This window comes from Dermacentor andersoni, chromosome 1 (assembly GCF_023375885.2).
Source record: "Dermacentor andersoni chromosome 1, qqDerAnde1_hic_scaffold, whole genome shotgun sequence".
Classification (NCBI taxonomy): domain Eukaryota; kingdom Metazoa; phylum Arthropoda; class Arachnida; order Ixodida; family Ixodidae; genus Dermacentor; species Dermacentor andersoni.
Window position 1 is genome coordinate 325,186,394 of NC_092814.1, and position 16,715 is coordinate 325,203,108.

Below are 16,715 nucleotides of genomic sequence, written 5' to 3' on the forward strand. Positions count from 1 at the left end.
TACTCAGCCTTTTTAGGCATGCATCCGTGGCCTAGTAGAGCATCGCGCTTCTGTGCTAGAGGAACTAGGTTCGAAACCAACCATTGGAAATGTAATTTGTTTATATATATAAACTATATTTCTGCCCATAAAATTCGCACCATTTTTTTTAAATTTAACGTTAAAGTCGGGGTGCCGGTTATGTGTGAATTTCACCTTGAGGTAGTGCAGCACAGCAACGCAGCACACACTGCCGGGAAGCCACACCTCAAGACAAGGTTCTCCATTTAAAGGGACACTAAAGGCAAATACTAAATCGACGTGGACTGTTTAAATACCATTCCAGAAACATCGCAACACTTGTTTCGTGCCAAGAAATGACTTAGTTTACGAGAAAATTGCATCTGAAGGGTCCGAATGCGTTTTTTGAAATTCAAACCTCCCGCCACCCAACCTGGGGAGTGGTGACATTGCATACGCCATCACCGCCCTTTGCTGCCATCGGTGAGTAAAACCCCGTCCGACAGACGGCACTTCCAAGCAAGACTGAGTGGTGGATTCGCCACTGCAGCTATTTTTTGGTGAAGTGGCGTATATAGCGTGTTCGGGTATCTTGCGACACCACATGGAGGTTGAATTCTCTGCTACTTGTAGTTTGTGCAAGTTCGTGAGCCAGCAAAGCCAGCGCAGCACTACACAATAACGAAACCAGTGAAACGTGAAAGCGTGGGCAGCGCAGAGTCGAACGAAAGTGAAACCTTTTGACCGCCTGCGTCGTTGTCAAGGGTAATTTCAATGTTTTCTTCTAAAAAGTGAAATGGAACTAAGCAAGTAGCATTTTATTTTGTCTTATAATACAATACAAGCATGTTTTTTGCAACGAATGGTTGAGTACTAGTGACAGAATTTAACTGAGGAGTGCTTTTGTCATCGGGCAAGTGCTTGAAGTCCTGGGGGAGTCTCTAACCATGTCCTGCATTTAGCTCAATTTCTCGATTATTAAGGCTCTGCTCGCGATAATATTGATGCCTTAAAGGTTTTCCAGCACTAATCTATCATTTTAGCTTAATATTTGCCTTTAGTGTCCCTTTAAAGGCCATTTAGAGCTTCCTTATCTCCTAGGGAACACCACCATCTCCTCAGCCATGTGTTTTGATCTTGATTTAAGCTTGCAGATCACATATCACGGTATCATAAGTGCCCTGTTTCCGCGATGCTCTTTCAGTCGGCGCGATACGGCGGAGACCCAACTCATTATTGGTTTTCTTTTGCTTGGTCACATTTGCTCCGTCGCAATTGCCCATGTGAGGGCTGCTCTGTCCGCGCCGTCATCCTCTATCGTGTGAATGCTGGCTGCAAAGTGATCTGATTCATGTCACATGACTGATCCATCCGTGATCATGTCTGTCGAGTGAATCCAGCTTTATCAGCGTCACCAAAAGAGGGGGGGGGGGGGGGGTCAAAGAGCTGCTGACCGAAGATATGACGTGGACGAGTCGTGCACCCGCGAATGAAGACAGTCTTTTCAAAGATTTGGGCATGGTGACATACAGTTATTTCCGCAGGTTATACATGCAGGTATTATTTTTTTCCAGGCTGTGGTAATAGGGGGTACCGGCTATACATGGTGGTAGGTTATATGCAGAAAATTACGGTAAAGGCATGTGTCAAGGTTACCCACCTCAAAGTAGAAACATACAAAGCAGCGAAAGAAAGCTATCGCTTTAAATTGAGTGTACCTGAGCCCCGCACAACAGTAGCTTTACCCTGTAATATGCAAGCAAAGCACTCTTGGGGTTAAGCTCTGAACAAATGCATGTACAGCACACATGCATGCATACGCACACACATGCATGCATGCCCAAACGTACATGTGTCACACACTGTCATGACCCCTGAAAAAAAAAAGAAAGAAAACTTAAAGCCTGCAAGCTTACATAATGGAATCAGTGGAGCTCACGGATTTGAACAGTTGTTGGTTTTAGTGGTAGTTAAAAGGGCATGTGTAAGAGGCACATAAGGCACACAATTCCAGCATGCATGCTCACCTTTGCAAAGCAGGACAGCTTAGATTCTGCAAGGTCTTCTTCTGTAAACTCTCCTTTTGTGAGCCATGCTACCGAGTCACAAAATACATCCAATGTTTTCTCCATGTTTGGGTCCCTTGAAACAAAGAAATTAAGCCCTCCGTTTAGAAATGTTTAGTCATCACCAAGTGCACTTCAACCACATCACCTGAAAGCATGCTTAATTAAGCAATAGCAAATTATAGCCTAGCAGTATTTTACTAGTGAGTAACATTGTGCATGATAACACAAATTTTAATGTCCTGCTTAACTTTCCCAACAGCCTTGCGCCTATAAATAACTCCTCTCTTTAGTCATATCATAAGAAGCCAACAAACACTGACACCAACGACAACATAGGGGAAATTACTTGCGATTAATAAACGAAATAAAGAAACCATAAATTAATGGAAATGAAAGTGGATGAAAAACAACTTGCCGCAGGTTTTTCATTTATTAAGCACAAGTAATTTCCCCTATGTTGTCCTTGGTGTCAGTGTTTGTTGGCTTCCTATATGACTAATAAAAAATCGGGCCCGTCGGTTAACCCCCTTTCCTCTTTAGTAAGGTTTAGTCGCTACCAAGTGTATTTTGGCCACATCTCCTGAGGGCATGTTTATATCGGCAATGGCAAATATAGCTTAGGTAACACTGTACATGTTAACATAAATTTTGGTGTGTTCTACTTCTTAAAATGCTCTGGAAGCCTACCGGCCCTTCTTAGTTTTCCCAACAGCCTTATGCCCACAAATAATTCCTCAGAGTGACCTGAGCTGCTCTATAGTAGCACAATTTATTTGTTGACACAGCTTTACATTCCAAAGTTGCAGTTCGGCTATGAGAGATACCACTATATGAAGGCCCTGAATTTTGTGGGCCTGGTGTTAACAGAACATTAAAATATCTGTATATGAGTGTTCCTTCTTTCTTTCTTCTGTTTTTTTTTTTTTTTTTTTTTGCATTATGCCCCCATCAGAATGTGGCTACTGCACAATTCTTCAAGAATTATAACACTTCCTTTATGGAAAAACCTGTCTAAGAATGTGTCAATGGAACAGAATGAAACAGAAACACAATGTTCAGTGGCTGGTCACCTGCCTACAGATGACCACACTACTGACTATTCTCAGAAGTGTGAGCACTCTCTTTCAATGCTACAAAGTTAGAAACTTGAAGTTCTTTACCTGATTAATGGTTTAAACACATTCCAAAAATCTATGTGCACTCAGGAGAAGGGTTTATGTGCAATAAGATCATGCTTTAGGATAAGCCACAGCCCTAATGCTTCATGATTACTTGTTCAATAACTAATGTCGTACAAATAATGAAATCGAGTCAGAAAAAAAAAAACATATGTTCACTGAGTTGACTGCCAAACATTCTTCTCCCTCTGAAAAGTAGAGAAAGAAGGATGGAAAAGGCTAAGCAAGGATTAAGGGTTCACCAAAACATTTACATATTTGAAGACGTAAATATTCAAAGGAAACCGAGAGGCGATGGAGGAGGTGAACACGACGAAGATGCACACAGAAAGTATGCTAGATTTTATGCCAATGTGAGACTGAAAATGACTACTAAAGTCACTAAACCTACAATTAAATACAGCTGAGCCCACTTATAACAGCCCCATTAAAGCCCAGCTACAACGAAATTCCAGGCCGCATAAAAAAGCCTCCTTTCAGATAGTGTAGATATACAGCAGCCTCCATGCAAGGTTGTATGCTTGAGATATGAATTGATGTGTCAGGAAAGGCTTGCAAAGGTTAATGTTTTTGATACTGATTCTGGAAAAAAAAAATACCATCATCACAGCTCACTGGAAATGACACATGATTAAGTATGTGCGGCTCCTCCGCATGACCTCCAAGATTCGGTGTCCCCCTTCAGCAGCCCGCGGCACATTGAAAAATCTCGGAGGCAACGTACCGACACTTACGTCATGCCCACTAACCACCAGATCTACACATAGTGTGCTTAGGTGCTATTTAAGGGCTGCTGCCAATAAGAAAATTAGACAATTACCAGCCCTGCAGCTTTGCCAAGATTGCTTCAGTAGTATATACTACTCATTTATCACGAATTTAGCCATAGTAGAGAGTTTTAGTTTAGCGTACCCTATACCATTGCATATGTTATAAAATAGCGGGTCGTCACTGCGCATGCGCAGAATGCTAAATGACCCGTTGCGTATAGCATACGCACGTTTGTCAGATTTAGCATTAGCGTCTATGCGTGGTTTGGGGAGTTTGCATGAAACATGGCGACGGTCCCGGCTGCCCGCTTCAAATTGAACTTGGTGTTGCTTTAGTAAAATGCACTTCATTCGTAGCAAATGACTGTAAATGGCTTTCGCTTAGTCTCAGGCCACTTCGACGACAGAGTATTATGAATAACCTTGTGGTGTTTTTGAGATCGGTTCTCATTTCGAACGAGTCAAAGCCTAATGAAAGAAACAATCGAGATGCCAGCGTAACAGTCAGGAGATAGCCGCAACGACGGCATATGGCCTCCGAGATCTGAAGATCTCGCAGGCCAACTGTAAAAAATGTGCGCGGCTTTGCGTACGCTAAGCTAAAACTGTCTAGTGAAATTCCACTGCAGGTGGCTTTTAAAGCAAGCCATCTCTTGGTCAATTTTTGAAATCAAATATGCATCACATAAAAAGAAATATTTGAGCCACATTTGAGATTTCCAACATTTCCAAAAAATTATAAGTTATTGCAGTGTAGTGTTCCACATTTTACTCCACATTAAAAGAAAGTTGCACACTTTTCCAATCATTTCTTGCCAAGAATGGACACAGTAAGGCTATTGGGCCCATGCCACAGATCTGAGGAGGAGCAAAAGTGAACATGCAAGTAATAATGTAGCACTGAGAATTATGAAGGATTAGACAATGCAATAATTTTCAGACTTTGCATTATTATTGTTCCTCAGTTAAGTACCTCAGGATAATCGGTGTGACATTCAATATGCAATTAAAAGCAAGAAAAGCTGAATGCTGACCAAAATAAAACGCAGGAAAGCGTACAGCACAACTCAGCCAGTAATTGCACTAGCTCGTGAGACTACCTGTATGAGTAAAAGCTGAGGCATCCACCAGGTCGCACAACAGCACCCACTCCATAAGCGCCACCTTTTTCCCTAAAGAGAAAACAAAGGACACATTAGAAGATTTAACTCTTTCATACAAATTGATCACCAGTGATCAATGCTTTAGATTGGTGATTTCGACATGTTGGAGCCGTATCTTATCCACTTAAGGCCATTTAGTAGTTAGCACAGGCACTGAACTTTCAGAATCAATTTAAATTTTCATGCTCCGGCGATGTGATTATTGACGGACCTTTTTGCAAACCAATGTGCGTATGTTGTAGCAAAAGGAGGCGTAGCTGTCCCCTTCTGCCACGCTCGAGAAAAACGCATGCCACTCACAATTACGCTGCACTAGCATCAAAATTTTGCAATGAAATGACTCCCAGCAAGTCAAGAATTAAATTATATCGGTGGCTTTGCTGTCCAACAGAGCTGAGCAGTGATAATTAACTGAAAATGATGCCAGCTAGTGTGCTTTGGTTTGGAGTCCGAGTTGTTTTATTCCGCCAAAGTATTTCTGAAGGTGCACCGCATGTCCAACATGTGGACCTGGCATTTTCAACCAGTTTCCAAGAGTTTTGGTTTCGCTTCTCTCATAAAATCTAGGCAAGGGGTGCTGCCAGTGTCCCTGCGCAGTTATCGAAAGTCGTTCCCATGGCGTCGTCCCACGTGGCTGCATCGTGAGAAAAGTGTCGTGCTCGAAACTATGCTGCACCCACACTTCAATTTAGTGATCAGGACTTGAGTTATGATTCCATAGATGACAGCAAAGCAGACTCAAGCTCTGATGACGACGATCTTTTGAGTCAGCATGGGACATCCGCAGCTGTTCACCGGCAAGTTTCGTTCACAGCTTTGAGCGGTCTTCTACCTAGTGAGCGCTTATCTGCCGATCAATTCACACGACCTGAAAGCTATACTGATTATCTTCAGGGTGCATACTTCGCTTGGTTATGATGTGCTGCTATCGGAAGCAAAGAAACTTCTGTTCACGCCAAGACGGCCGCTCGTGGCACATCTCGGCCAAACACAACGAATTAGCGCAAGACAGTTTACAATGGCATGGGATTTCTTTCTACTCTTCTTCTCTGCAGAGGTCATAAAGACAATCTGCGAAAATGCAAGCAGATATGCTTGGATGCAAAATCTTGTAGTTGCCCAGCTACGTTGAGAGCGATCGGTCCTGGAAGAGGTGCATGACTCTAGAGGAACTGGTGAAGTACGTTCCTTGGACTTCTCATCGGATCATCCTCGGCAGATGCCGAAAAGGCAGAACCGCAAAATATGTTACAAGGACCGCAAAGTTGAACAAAAACCAGACGTATTGTGGGAAAAGTGCGGACTGCACCTATGCTTCACAAAATCTAGGAACTGCTTCACAGCACGGCATGAGCGATGAAGTGGTCTTATTCTTTTTTGTGTCCGAAGAACGGCAGTGTACTGTGCATTTATTTTTTCAGACACTATTGCTAGGTTATTTATCTTTGAAAGGTATATTCTGAATTTTCTTTGATAGTAATGTTTTTGTAGATATCATGTCTTTTTATTGTTGTTTTTATCAACTTCTAGCAAAAATGACGCTTTCTAGAATTTTTATGTTTTACCTATTAAAGTTTTTTTGTTTGGCAACGTATGTATTTGGAAAGTGGATTTCATTATGCACAATATGCTATACTTCAATGTGTGCTGGAATATTATTTCTAGTGGTAAATAATTTTTTTCCGAGACTTCTAAAAAACTACCATTTTCTCACAGTAATGAAAGAGTTGAGTGTGATATACAATATAATGAGAAACAATGTCAAAATTGGAAGAGAAGATCCTGTAAAAATGGAACTCGCCCGGCAAGGTTCACTTAGCAATTGGTGGATGCAGTGAAGGCATAGTATAAAATAGGACTTATTAACCAACAAATGCATTTACGATTGGTTTCAATGCAGAACAGGAGCATCAACCTTTGCCACTACCCACAGACATTCTATTTACACCATTACCATGTTTTCCAATGCAACTTTTAATTTTTTGACAGTAGAATCAATCAAACAAACCCTTTTTTGCCTTGCGCCTACTGCTGACCTGAAGGGTGGTGAGGCCTTTCAAGCGGTGTATAATTCGCTGTTTTTTTCTCACCACCCCAATTTGTTCGTACATACCAAGTGAAGTAAAGACTTGACCCTGTAGCAACACAAGGTCAAAAACTTTGCACCAAGGCCTTGCCTGTACTAGTGTGAAGTCGGAGCACGTTCAGTGCATTTACACCACAGTTAAATCTTGGATGCATCAACGCTTTGCAAACAAAGGGGCTACCGATAATTTGAACTCTACTTTATTCAGAATAAACATGTTCTCAGTCACAATGGAGTTCACAGTAACTAGATTTCAATACACATTTTTCCTTTTCTGTTATAATGCTTAAGTAATGTGTTCACAAGAACGATGCAGAGACACTGCGTAGGCAAAGACTTTTTTACTCAAAACATCTTTACAGCCCAGTTGCAAAACTTGAAGTTCAGAATGACAAACTTAAAACTTGGCAACAATGGGTCCTAAGGGCCCAAGACATTCTTTAAGCCAGTGGTTCTTAAATGGGGTCTGCAAAACCGACGCCTGCAGAAGTTTTTTTTTTCTTCCTTTTTTTTGATGGCGTGGCTACCGTAAGCTTTGATGCACTCTGATTGGGGACTGCAGAAATGCGTTTTCGAGGCTTGCACACTTGAATAGCAAATACAAAAACAGGTTGAATGTAGCTGCAGATATTCAACTTTTCAAGCGTGACCACGCCATGTATTAACAAGCCGTCCAGATTCAATTGACGTGGCATTTTTGTTTGACCATTCTTTGCCAGGTGACAACAAAAGGCACCTGTTTCAAGCTATATGTTGTGTTAATTTACCCCCCCCGCCCTCTGTTCACTGCAACGTATCCCCCATCCCTTCCACCAGTCTACAAGGGGTCACTGACACATCCATGGCTAAAAACCACTGCTTTAAGCAATGCTTGCGGCATTTAAATGCATGCGTACATATATTCACATGCATACATTCCTGCTACTAACAGACTTACCCCCATATTCTAGAATGTTCTTCCATTCAACACTCCATCTCAACTCAAGAAAGTAGATAACAGTGCCACCCCTGAACAGAAGTGGTCACTGCTCTTCATGATCATCCATGGCAATTCATGAGAAGTGCAGAGTCTTTATCAGTCGAGGGGTGGCACTGTGCTCAACTTGGTGGAGTGGAGGAACAGCTTTGAGTCGAGGAACGTTTGAGAATACAAGGGTTAGCCTTCTTTGTTTGGCTACTGCCTGGGCCGCTTTCTTCAGGCAGAGCACAATTCAGGGCTTGTAAGCATGGTACAATACTGCCACTCAGGGGTGTAGAGTGGGCACTTACCTCACTTCCCGCAGAAGATACTTGAATGACAATAACTGAGATGCAATTTGAAGACTGCAGGAAAACAAGAAAAAAAAAAAGAAACACTGAAATGCGGGGCAGAAGTTCAGAGCAAGCTCACATCAAAAATTTATTGGTTGATGGGGCTCAACAACGCAACTTGAGGAATATTTTTTTCACCATGTTAAAGAAGTATAGCTGTCATGGATTAATCCAAGTGTCCTATCACCAGCAAGATAGTTGAATTCATATAATATGCAGAAATATTTTGACATGACATCAGCAGCAATCTTACAGCAAGCAGGCATGCATATAGGAACAAGAGTGTCAGTAGCGACATCTTGAGACAATGTGCTTAACAAACTAAATGTTCCCTTCAACATGGCCACCAACTACTTCTGCTCAACTCACGCAGGCAGAGTCCAAACTAAAGAATAGGGTGGTGTAATGTGTCTGAAATTTTGGTCATCCTTATACATTAAGGATTAAGGCATTATACATTAAGTCCATGGAGCCAGTGGCGGTGCTGCAAAGCAGTCCAAATAATAAAGTATGTCCAAATTATTGGTCGGCAACAGAAATCAGTTTCTGCACTGACCGCAGCTTCCAACTCAATTTTCAGCAGCGGGTGTGAGGTGGAAGGCAAGTGACACATATGTTTATGCTGTTTGTTTTGATTGGTTGGGCACAAAGATCATACTGCACATGTTAGTGCCTTATACAGGGCGTTCCAGCTAACTTTAGCCAGAGCTTAAAAATATGCAAATTACCACGTAGCTGGCAGAACAAAGGTAATGTTGTTTGCTGTCGCTTGAAGATACTCAAACAATTTTGTTCATTCTGCCTAATTAAGTAATGAGTCATAATTAATCAACTTCTCAAATATTATAATTAGATGAAAAGTGACAATGAGAAAATTGTAGACTGACGTGAAACATTCCCGATACAGCTTTCTGTTGCTCAATACGTGCTATATAAAAGTGTTTTTCCAAGTGAAAGAAGTTTGCAAATGCACGCAAAATTGCTGCACGACTGGCTGCTTGAGGCACTTCGCGAGTATTTGCAGGATTCTCGGTGCTGTGTGAAGATGCCAAGCAGGTCAACAACAGAAAGCGACATGCTGGTGTAATTCTGCTTCACAGAGGCTGCTCATATCTACCCCAGCAGTGAAGAAAAGAACTTCAATGCAATGTGGGCTTTCTATAGACACCCCTCTATCAGCACAGGTATGCTTGTGGTCATGCATATTATATTTGCTGCCAAGAGGCTATGTGGCAAATACAACACACAATGCTGATTTTGAGACCAGCTGGAGAAAAACTAATCTTTTTTTTAAATCACAGAGCAATCTAATAAAACTTTCTTGATTAAAAACAATATAATGTGCCATCAGATGCATTATTCAGCATATTTTTACTAGGACCACCTCAACGACAATTGGTGGCTACACATACACTAAGAATGAGCTTTCTTTTGCACATTTTTTTCTAATTATGCTCACTACTGCACAATATATGCGTCTAAAAACATTTTTTGTGCGAAGCACAACTCCTGAGTACTTTAAGTTTTTGTATAAAGTCTTTTTTTTTTTTCTTAAATCTCAAATATGGATCATTTCTTGGTCCATATATCTTGCCCATTTTTAACGGGACACAAAAAAAGGAAGAACAGCTCATAAATAATGGATTAATGCAATTTTAGGCGTAAGACCTATCTTCATTCTCCTGAGAAAAATTAGTCTAGCTTGCTTAACAATGGAGCATGATTTTTAGCAATGCCTTATTATGACGCTCACTTTCAAGCTTACGAGAAAGTTCCAGTGGTGCATAAGCTGGTTAAAAATTTTTCTCGCCAAAAATATTTCCCGAAGTGACATTTCGTGTTCTACCGAAGCACTTAACATTTTTTTTAATATCGGAGATGGTCAGGTGTGCCAACATTGGGACAGCTGGTGCCCATACATTTTCATATTGAACAATAATAATAGTAATACTAACAATAATAATAAAAAATTGCACAGTGGGTTATAAGGACTCCAAATTAATTTTGACCACCTGGTGTTCTTAAGTGCAATGAAAGCATGGCACATGGGCACTCTTGCATCCAACTCCCCCTGAGTTCAGCCGCCGCAGCCCCAAATCAAACCCACGACCTCATACTCGGCAGCAGAACTCGACAACCACCGAGTTCTTGCATGGTGTCTCCCTTAAGAGATAGGAGGGGCAGTACTCCTGTCTACCTTGTTCTATGGTACAGACTTGCAAAAAAATTTTACTATTATCTAATAGGCCATTCTTAATATTCTTAATACTGTATTGCCCACACATGCTCTGGTGATGCCCCTTGTTACAGGGAGCCAATTGCATCACGGAAAAAGAATGGAGCTCTGCCATCCAGAGCTCAGAACTTTCACGGCAAACTTGGGCTGTTCAGAGAGCCCATGATGCGGTGGTTAGGCTCGGCCTACCAGTCTCCACATGGGAGCGGCCTGCAGCTCTGCCTTAGGGCAAAGCTTCTCAGGACCTTGTAAATAAAGTTCTTTGTCTGCCTGTCTGTACTCCCCTGAAGAAAAAAAGTACTATATGGACTAGGGATTCCACGTAAAAGCTAATTTTCTTCTTCACCTATGAAAATAACTTGAAACTGAGGATTGCAGTCTAAATGAGGCATTGCGGACTTTCCAGAGTTCTAGTCAATTTCAGTTTGTGTGTCTTAATTATGAAGAAATTCAGTTTTTCTTTCGGTGAGCCCATGGTTCGTATATGTTTTCTCCCAGCTGTACAGATGTATTCCACATACTAATAAGGATTCTTCAAACATTCCTAAATTTCCTTTTCTCCATATGCACTCCTGCTTAGCTGCTGCCTGTATTACTTTGTAACTGCTTACAATGAAGAACACAACAAACTCACCTAGAGTAATCAGGGTGACCATATGGCACTGCATTGAAGCTCTTTGCACAGAAGTTGACACCAAATGGGAACACCAAGTGGATCTTGCGTTCCTTGGCATAGAAGTCAGCATCCTGTAGAGGAAACACAAGCATATAAAGTCAAACGCATTTATAATAAAATAATGAGGACTTACAAAATCCTTTGTTACACACGTCATTCCGTTGTAAAGATTGCACACAGTGCCACTCGCTATAGAGTGGGCTATGCACGTTCAGCAAAAGAAAGTCTTTCTTCAGTGAGAATTTGAGGGATGCCTAGTCAATCGCCACTAATCAGCCCTCGGGGCTGCTTATACTTTTTCGTTGTATAGGAAAATTCGTTGCAGGGGTTTTTGCTGTAGAGGCGTTTGCAGTACACATGAGATAGGAACTCTGCTGGCAAATAGAAAATTCTTCGTTATACTAGTCACTTCGTTATAAAGGCACCCCGCTTGACTACGTACACATAAAGCTAATAGTTTCATGGCATCAACTCTTGTTCTTACAGATGTCGAACTCTCAAAACTATATCCTTATACATCAAGTTAGAAATTGCACTTATGCAAACATGAAAGAAAGCTACAGCATACTAGTAGTACACACTCATAATAGTACAGGGCCATCTTTGTATGGGTAGATGGTCTAGTTTGAAACATGGCCCTTATGTGCAACTGTGTACACATGCACAACTTGCCATGTCATATGAACTGCTCGCTCCCATACACCAGGTGGCTATGACTCTATGGTGCTCATTATGAAACTTTATCAATCATTAGTGTCTCTGACTTTCACTATCAGAGGATGTCAGAGGTAAAGACCTTCTCTGCAAAGACATCCCAGATATGAATAGCCAGAAACAGCTACTGCATGCACCTCATGTAATTCAATGACTCAAAACAAAGGCAAGGCTCACCGCAATATAGTCTGGACAGTTGGTAGTGCATGCACCAGGAATGGATGAAAGAAGACCATCAAGACTGTTCTCAGCAGCTGAGAGACCGGTTGAACTGGCATTCAGCGAGCACCTGGGCCACAATGCAGAAATGAGAAACAAATGATTGATTATTATTATTCCACCGAGCTGATGTGCCCGTCTCTTAACCTACACGCAGGTAGGGGGGAGGAAGAAGCAGTCCCTGCGCGTTGAGAATGGCGAGTCTTCACGGCCTCAACGGCCAGGCGGAATGCTCGACGCTGGTCGTCTTCAGCCTCGCTCTGGAGCAAGGCCTCCCAGGCTTCTCTACTGTCAATCTTTTCTTTGGCCCCTGGGGAGCCAGCACACTCCCATCTTACATGGTCTAGCGTACCTTCCTCCTTACAAATTTTGCAGAGGGCATCGTTATAGTCCCTCGTCTGAGTCAAGTAGATCCAATATGGTGATGTACGATTGTTTCCTGGAGACACCACCAAATGTGAGCGTCCTCCAGAGAGAGAGACCGATGCGGAGGTGGAAAGATTCTTCTTTCTGCTTTGTAATGGTCTACGATTTCCCTGTACGTGATGATGTTATCTTTGATCCCTGGAACTGGCTGCTCTAGAGTTGCCCGGTAGTAGAGTGCTCGGGCGAGCTCGTGAGCGGCTTCGTTACCTGGGACTTCTTCATGGGCCAGAACACAAATAAATGTATGTCCCTCCTAGGAGCGTTTTTGAATAGAATTTGGAGGGTCTCTTCCGAAATTCTCCCTTTGCTAAAATTTCGAATAGCTAATTTGCTAGCATAATCCTCTGTGACAGAAAGTCTGATGTATGCATATGCTTTATGTCCCACACCTACCTTTTCGAGGCCTGCCAAGATAGCCTTGTGGCTAACGTCAAATGCCTTGGTGAGACGAATACCTAGGATCACCCTGGTGTCAGCTGAGTTGTATCGGTATAGGATGTCATGCTTAAGTCTGAGCATGACATCTTGTGTACCTAGCCCTGGCCTGAATCCAACCATTTCATGCGGCCAGAGATTGTTCTCCTCCGTGTACCTGGTCAGTCTCATTTGAACAACATGCTCCATCGATTTCCCTACACACGAGGTGAGGAAGATTGGTAGCATGTTGTTCAAGCCAGGTACTTTGCCTGGCGTAGGAATAAAGATTATGTCTGCCTGTTTCCATGTATTTGGTTAGTGCGATGATGGACTCATAGTCTAGATTCCTGAGAGTTGTGTTCGTTATCCCGTCCGGACCGGGGGCCGATCTCTTTCTGAGGTTATTAAGCTTTGCTCTAACCTCTGTCGTGGTGATGGGGCATTGAGATCTGGGTTGGGAGGTCCCTCGGAGTCCTTAAACACCTCGCTCTCACCTAGTTTATACTAGCTTGCATTTTTGATTTGCTAGGGTCGATGAGATGTCCGAGAAGGCTCAAGGTTTTGGAAAGACTCATATTGGCTTCCATCTCATCGCAGTTACTGTGCCAATTCTGCTCGTTGAGCTTAATCACATATGTTTCAATTTCTTTGTTGAGTCAGGCTAGTTCCTGCCTGATATTCCTGTTCCATCTTTGTGCCTTGAGTCTTTTCTCCAGGTTACTCTTTCTGCTCCATACGTTTAGCAGTTTGCTGTCTAGCGCTGGGAGTGTGTCCTCATCCTCTACGGTTGTAGTCGCTTGCCCTATGTGTGTTTTAAGGAGGTGTGTCCACTCGGTGATATTGTAGATATCGTCCAGATGTGAGGCCTCCTTTCTTATCTCTCTGAATTTATTCCCCTCCATTAATTTCAGCTGTTTGATGAGGAGAGTCTAGACGCGTTTTCCTAGCGTGAGCTATAAGAATAGTTTACATTAAAAAAAAAAAACATGCAAGACAGCCTTGATTATATGGCAGAATGTTTATTGTTAGACAGCATAGTGTGGCTGGTTCATTGCTGCTGACAGAACCACCAACCTGATCAGTATGCATTTACAAGTGTACTTCAAATGTCCAGGTCAGAATGGCGAAGCCTGATTCAATGCTCACTAGGTTCAACAATTACATGAACAGGAGAGGCAAATCTCAGGCCTGTAAGCTGACTCAAACCACTTTTGCCAAGTTCATGTAAACTTGCTGATAGATGAAAAACAGACAAGCACGAACTTCCAACTGCTGTTTTTATTAACAGACCAAACAACCAATCTTTAAGAGCCCTTTTTTCTGTGGCCCAATGGAAAGCTTATCATCGAAAGTATCTAGACAAGCAACAGTTACTTTGGAAAACATGAACAAGATTTTCAAAGGGAATATTTAAGTTTGGAACCTGTCTGAAATTTTACTCTGTATAAATGCTGGTGGTAGCACTAACACTAAATGAAAGCAATGGTGGCAGCGTACTGCAAAAACTGAGGAATGGGGGAACGAGTGCCACTTCGGTAGCTAGAAAGTCCCTTTTGAAACAAAACAACTACAACTCTAATAAATGTCTGCAACATGTGACAGCTCCCAGTAATAATTTCATGCGCTAATCATCACCTGACAGAATCATCACCCCCATCATCCTCATCCTAATTTAATTTACACTGCAGGATGAAGGTCTCTTTCGGTGACTTCCAATTACCCCTTTCTTAATCAGCCGACTCCACTCTATTCCAATAAATTTCCTAATGTCATAGCACCATTTACAGTCAAACCTGGTTATAATCAACAAGCTTACGCAATAAAAGATGGTTCTATATATCATGTTATTTGATATACTGAAATTCACATGAAATGAACCTAAATGGACTTTTGTGTTGCATTAGGATAGAAAACTGAGCGAGTTGGTAAACATTCATTATTTATTTTTGTGCAGTGCTCCCGAGTAGACGAAGGACGAAGCAGAAGCACACAGAACAGGCACTGTAGTTCTGCCTGCCCTACGCCTTCACAAGGTGAAGCCGCAGCACTTTCACCTTTTGTTGCGCTTGTTATACACGGATTTCTTTTTTCCAATGGAGAAAAGACACAAAAGGAATCCATTTACTGGAACCGAAGGTATACATATAGTGGGCTGCAATTTTTTCTTTTGGCCTTGAACTGTTTCTCACCCTAACTAAGAATGGCGTTCTTGGTGTGCAAGATTGTGTAGACTAGCTCCAGTCCCCTTCCTTATTTGTCGGCACAGTCCTGGTGCAACTCTCAGATCCACCAGATCAGAAAAACTGATCCCATGAATGGCACGTTTGCGGCATGCAAGTGGCTTTTTGGTGCTGGAAACATACGCCATGAGCTCAATATATCCCATTTTTACTTCATTATGAAGAAATTATTTGACATAAGTATTGATCAATAAGTTTCGTGTGTTCAATACAGTACAAACCACTTATAAAAATGCCGGTTTTAACAACACAGTGCAATCTTGATAAACGGAAATCTCTTAAACAGAACTGCCACTTAAATGGAACACCATCCTCATGATTGGTTGGTTTTGTATTCATGCAATTGTATTCACCTTTGTCTTTCAATAAATGGAACTCCTGATACACGGAACCAATTTCCCTCAAACCCTTGAGGTTCCATTTAGAGAGAGTCCACTGTATATCCAATACAGTAAGACCTCGTTAAACCGTACCGGCTTACACAGCAGTTTCGTTTTAAAAGTAGTAAAGTCAAATCCTCAACTCAGCAGCCATTGAAATTCTCAAACCCTTGAGGTTCCATTTAAAGAGAGTCCACTGTATATCCAATACAGTAAGACCTCTTTAAACCGTACCGGCTTACACAGCAGTTTCGTTTCAAAAGTAGTAAAGTCAAATCCTCAACTCAGCAGCCATTGAACATCTCAAACCCTTGAGGTTCCATTTAAAGAGAGTCCACTGTATATCCAATACAGTAAGACCTCGTTAAACCGTACCGGCTTACACAGCAGTTTCGTTTCAAAAGTAGTAAAGTCAAATCCTCAACTCAGCAGCCATTGAACATCTCAAACCCTTGAGGTTCCATTTAAAGAGAGTCCACTGTATATCCAAAACAGTAAGACCTCGTTAAACCGTACCGGTTTACACAGCAGTTTCGTTTTAAAAGTAATAAAGTCAAATCCTCAACTCAGCAGCCATTGAACATCTCAAACCCTTGAGGTTCCATTTAAAGAGAGTCCACTGTATATCCAATACAGTAAGACCTCGTTAAACCGTACCGGCTTACACAGCAGTTTTGTTTTAAAAGTAGTAAAGTCAAATCCTCAACTCAGCAGCCATTGAACATAATGCATTTTGTATCCACATAAACCATACCAGCTTATTGCATACGTATCGGTTACGTAGTGTTTCCACTTTTCGTCGCGAATCATGGCGGTGCGTTGTCCCCATC

The 16,715-nt window shown here is 42.0% G+C and overlaps 1 protein-coding gene across 2 annotated transcripts in view; it reads right to left on the minus strand.

Moving 5' to 3' along the window:
- Positions 1–16,715, minus strand: part of LOC126516414 (presequence protease, mitochondrial) — a 146,332-nt gene that overhangs the window by 24,729 nt on the left and 104,888 nt on the right. For both annotated transcript variants that reach the window (XM_072285549.1, XM_050166533.3), the window contains exons 21-25: positions 12,381–12,492; positions 11,448–11,560; positions 8,536–8,589; positions 5,118–5,189; positions 2,028–2,142 (exon numbers count right to left, since the gene is read on the minus strand). In XM_072285549.1, coding sequence (XP_072141650.1) covers positions 2,028–2,142; positions 5,118–5,189; positions 8,536–8,589; positions 11,448–11,560; positions 12,381–12,492 — 466 coding nt within the window. The remainder of the gene's footprint in view (positions 1–2,027; positions 2,143–5,117; positions 5,190–8,535; positions 8,590–11,447; positions 11,561–12,380; positions 12,493–16,715) is intronic.